The following is a 4,961-nucleotide window of genomic DNA, read 5'->3' on the forward strand; positions in this document are numbered from 1 at the left end:
CCCGGCGAGGAGGGGGTGCGAGGGTGTCCCCCGAGGGGTGGCGGGGTGGCAGGCGACTCCTCTGCTCCCGGCCGGGCGTGGGGCAGCAGCCTTGCCATCATCCCCTGCTGCTAATGCACTGTTTTCTATTTTTAGGATCATTTAAATTTTTATTGTACAGCCAGCAGCCTTGGAAATCTGATCCTTTCTATTAAGTGCGAGGAGGCAGATGGCACGGAATATTTAAGGATTATACTCAGGTATGGAACAACAACAGCAAAAAAGCTTTGTTTAACAAAATATTTTCTCTCTGGGAGTCCCTTGGTTGGTTCGTACTGTAAATGGCAGAGCCGGGTGGGCAGCACGCAGGCTGTGGCACCCGGAGGGGCTTGGGGCGGGATGGGACGCGGCGGCATCGCCCTTCTGCAGCGTCCGCGGGGACCGCCTGACCCTGATAACGAACGAGAGGCTTTGATCCTGTCCTGGTTTCGGCTGGGACAGAGTTAATTTTCTTAGCGTTGCTAAGCCCGCTGAAACCGAGCGTCAACCTCGCCGTGGACCGGGATGACACCAGCCACATCTATCGCCGTCCCTCTGTAAGCTGGCGAGGCCCAGCGCGCCTCAACCGTTGCATCATTTCCCTCCAAACTATGGATATTTTAAGAGCTGCGGAGATGAGAAGACCAGTCGAGCCTTTGCTTACTAGCCAGGCCCAACCAGTTGGGCAGAACACCATTTCCCCACAGCTGGCGGAGCGTCGCTGCGTGCGCCCCCAGGGCTGGCGAGCGGGGGGGGGAGCCGGTGCCTCTTTGCCTCGGAGGCTCCCTGATGTCTGCTCGTTTCTTTTGCTCTGCTAGGTCCAAAGTGAAGACGTTGCATGAAAGGATCCCCCTGACAGAATTTAGCAAGATCCCTAGTATCCCCCAGATTGCAAAGGTAAAATGCTGGGCTGGGCTGCGCCTTGGGCAGCGTAGGGCGGCGTTGGGCAGCAGTGCCGGGGCTCTCGGGTCCAGGGGCGCTTGGCGGGTGGTGGTGTTGGCCCTGCTGTTGGTTTCCCAGTGATCCCAGGCAGGTCACTGGTTGAAATCTGGGGGAATAGGTGAGGAGGTGGCAGCACCTTTGGCCCATGGAGAGACCTGGGACTTGTCTTGCCGCATCCTCATTCGGGTACCAGCCAGGCCACGGGGCATCCCAATGAGAGGGCGTGAAGAGGGGAGCTGCTGCAGTCGCAGGCTGGATTTGGCTCACAGCCCTGGCGTGGCGTTTCGGCAGGACGGGGGTGTCTGCTCCGCGTGCCCGGGGACCCAGCACTGACTGCGCTTTCCCCTTCCCCGCAGTTCTTCTGTGATGACGCCTCCGGGCTGAAGTTTAACCCAGTTCTGTACCCCAAGGTGAGGTGACTTCCCCCAGGTCGGTCGCGTTTGGCAGCGAAGGTCAGACAGTTTATTCTCCCCTTTTCTCCAAGGTCCACTGACTGCTCTGACACAGAGCAGGGTGTTTGTACTGCACATTTCCAGCTCCCCACCTCTGTACCTGCCTGCAAAGGGGATGTGAGGCGCGCAGCGGTGGCGTGCCGTGCGTGCGTTGGGCAGCGGGTTAGCCAAGGGCCATCTGATGGCACGCGCCTGCCACCATCTGTTCTGTCAACTGGCCACCAAGGGCTGGCGGCACTTTGGTATTAGGCTGCCCTCAGATTATGGGGAAGGAAGGAGAGGCGACCATCTGCGGGGTGTACAACCAACCTGGATCTGGGTTTGATGCCTTCAGGCTTGCTTGAAACCCGGTGAGACGGGTTGAGCCTGTGCTTGAGAAGCCGTGCTGGAAACGATGCAGGGGTGGGTGGGTGGCGGGGGGGGGGCGGCGTGTTTTGTCTGGGTGGAAGTCCCACTGGCGACGTACTGAGACTCGCTACCTGCTCCAGGATCGCTTCTCCTCCTCTGTGCCGCAGAGACCCTCTCCTGGGAGGTCACAAACCAAATCCATCATTTCCAAGTACCTTTTCGTGGGAGACCTTTTCTGCAGCAGGCACGGCAGTGAGTTATAGGGCAGCTTCACCAGCCTTTGACGTAGCCAGGGTCAAACCGATTTCGTCCATCCTTTGTCTTTATGGCTGTTGCCATCAAAGCCTTGTCTGGAAGTTTGGGAACAGCTCATGTCCAGCTGGGGAAGGTGAACATCCCTGACAGGGCCCTCACGGAGCGAGGCTGGGACCGTGGAGCTGGGGTGCTGCGAGAATGGCTGTTACCTGCACCCAAAGGGCCTCAAACTTCCCCCAGAAAACAATTCGTGTTCTGTGTTCCTGCAGGCGTCCCAGATGATAGTGTCCTACGATGAACACGAGGTCAACAATACGTTCAAGTTCGGCGTGATCTATCAGAAGTTCAGGCAGGTGAGTAACCCCCGTGCTGTGCTCGGGGCGCGCATCCCCGCTGGCCGGCGCTCTGCATTCCACGAGCACGGGACCCCCGTGGCTGAAACTTGGCCCCACGGTCCGTGCTGTCGCACGCGACGCGTCGTGTTGCTGGGTGTCCTGGCTAATAACGCGCTTCTCCTTGCTCGCGTGTTTCCCTGACTCATTAAAAAATGAGGTGACAAAAAATTCAATGTGGGAATCAGCCCACAAGCTGCTGTGGGGGAAAGTGGATGCGAAAATGGATTTTAGCAGGCTTGGTGTTTCAATCAGAAATGAGATCCGACATTGCCACGGTTATGTCCGTCTTGGAGGACTCCGAATGGGGAGCGCAGAGGCAGCTGAGTCCTGTCGCTCGCCAGAGAGGATTCCGACAGGCACTCTCCTTATCTTTGCATATTGCGTTTTATTCTGGACTGAGTAACTCGTGCAGGACCATAACTAAGGCCTCATTGTTTTGAAATACAGCACGCGAGTGGTGATTAAGGCTTGGATGTTCCAAGGAAGGACTCACCTGCACTTTGCTATTTCCTGCGTGTGATCCCGAGGTCCCTTGCTTTTGGTTAGAAGTCGCACTCAGCAGCTTTGCCTTTGGCTGCCGTGGGGGCTGAGGGGGCTGTGACCGGCCCAAGGACGGTGCCGGTGGCCGACGGCGGTGGTGCCCACGGGGGAGCGGAGGGGGGAGCAGCCTGCGGCTGTGGGCAGCACCCGGGGACGAGCTGCTGGTCATGGCCCCAGGGTGGCACGCGGGGCAGGGGGTGGCAGGAGACGGGTGTGCAGGGCGAGGTGGCCCGAGCAGAAATCGCCGTGAGAGCCGGGGCGGGACGCGGGTTCCTTTCTCTGCTGCTGTGGTGCTTTTGCCAACAGCAAGGTTTGGTTTGAAGAAGATGCTCGGCACAGGGTGACGCGCAGGAGGCGCCTTTCAAAGGGACCGGTCACGTTGGTGGCCGCTGTGTCTGTAGCACCCGTAGCCGGACAGCGGAGCGGTGCTGGGGGCATGGGGCTGTCCCGGTGCGTGGCAGCCGCTGGGGACGGAGGCTTTGGTCAGGCTCGGTGATGCCGCGGTGACGGAGCCCGGGCCAGACCCTCCTCCTCCTCCCCCCGGCGCCGGCTGGGCGCGCTGGCTGCTGGAGCCAGGCAGGGCTGGGGCTCTCAAAAGATGCGCCCTGTGTTTTGTAGACCCAGGAGGAGGAGTTGTTCGGCAATAACGAAGAGAGCGCTGCCTTCAAGAGCTTCTTAAGTTTTCTGGGAGACACCATAACGCTCCAGGACTTCAAAGGGTAAGGGAAATAAAAGGGACGATTTTACAAACACGTTTAAGGAGAGACCATGGCACACGTAAGAATATCTACTGTGCGGGAGCAGAAGTCATCTCGCTCGTGAGCGGGAGGTGCGGAGCAGAAGCAGATACAGCTTTGGCTTGTTTTTCAAAGCTGGGGGAGTTTTCAAAAAAAATCTGAGCTGCGAAGAGAGAAAAACGTCCTTTCCTGCAGTTCTGAGGTTGGGTGAAAACCTGCCTGTAGATGAAAGGAGCTCCGTAGGGAAATGTGCCCTGGCCGGTGTCGCGGGCACCGTCCTGGTGCAGGCAGGGACCACCCGGCTGCTGGCGAGGGCCGGTGCCCACGGCTGCGGTGGGCTCTGCCGCACGCCCGCAGTTTCAGAGCGGTGGCAGCGATGCTCCGTTGCGGTCCCTGACACTCAGGTTGTTCCTTCCCGTTTGCTCGCTGCTCGATAAAGATAAACGAGCTGGTTCGTTCTATCGCTCCATCGCTGGTGGTCTCTGCTATGCTTCCCATTAATATTTCTTTGTTTCTCCCTGACTTTCCCTTCGTCCCTAGTTTTCGAGGGGGTCTGGATGTCAGCCATGGGCAGACGGGAGCGGAGTCTGTGTACACGGTGTTCAGGGACAGGGAGATAATGTTTCACGTCTCTACCAAGCTGCCTTTCACCGAAGGAGACACGCAACAAGTAAGGGGGACGAGCTTCCTTTGGCACATTGGCAATGACATCGTGGCCATTATCTTCCAAGAAGAGAACACGCCGTTCGTCCCGGACATGATCGCCTCCAACTTCTTGCACGCTTACATCGTTGTGCAGGTGGAAAACCCCGAGACAGATAAGGTGGCGTACAAGGTGAGGGGGGCCTCGGCTTGCGCGTGCTGGGTTTTTGCTGCGGCATCGCGGGCCGAGGTCCGGAGGCGGCTGCCCTGCCCCTCTGCTCTGTGATGGACCCAGTATGACCATTACGCCCAACTGGGATAGGTGTGCGTGTGTCAGCCATACACACGCATAGGTGTGCGCGTGCATTTATCTAGCGTGTGTGCCTACAGACATACGTGTATAAAACATATGCCTGTATAATAACATTTAGTGACGATTTTTGATGCTGCTCCGTATCTGAATAAGCCTCGGGACAGCTCGCACCAAGCGGGTGTGAGCCCGGCTTCCTCTCTGTTCTCCGTGGAGAAACGCGGCCACGTGGAACGTTTCAAACGGCGAGTGTGTTGCTTAGAGCCACAAATGCCAGCAGCGCTCACAGCGAGCCGATGCGAAAGGCCGTGCGTGGTTCCCC

The 4,961-nt window shown here is 58.3% G+C and overlaps 1 protein-coding gene across 1 annotated transcript in view; it reads left to right on the forward strand.

Annotated features, from left to right (window-relative positions):
* Window positions 1-135: 135 nt before the first annotated feature.
* Window positions 136-4,961, forward strand: part of RAP1GAP2 (RAP1 GTPase activating protein 2) — a gene marked incomplete at its 5' end in the record, with an annotated part of 17,052 nt that continues 12,226 nt past the window's right edge. The window contains 6 exons of the mRNA XM_035897244.1: window positions 136-239; window positions 837-915; window positions 1,317-1,370; window positions 2,285-2,368; window positions 3,569-3,669; window positions 4,228-4,522. Of these exons, the coding sequence (XP_035753137.1) occupies window positions 136-239; window positions 837-915; window positions 1,317-1,370; window positions 2,285-2,368; window positions 3,569-3,669; window positions 4,228-4,522 (717 nt within the window). The remainder of the gene's footprint in view (window positions 240-836; window positions 916-1,316; window positions 1,371-2,284; window positions 2,369-3,568; window positions 3,670-4,227; window positions 4,523-4,961) is intronic.

This window comes from Egretta garzetta, unplaced genomic scaffold (assembly GCF_000687185.1).
Source record: "Egretta garzetta isolate BGI_Z169 unplaced genomic scaffold, ASM68718v1 scaffold337, whole genome shotgun sequence".
NCBI lineage: Eukaryota > Metazoa > Chordata > Aves > Pelecaniformes > Ardeidae > Egretta > Egretta garzetta.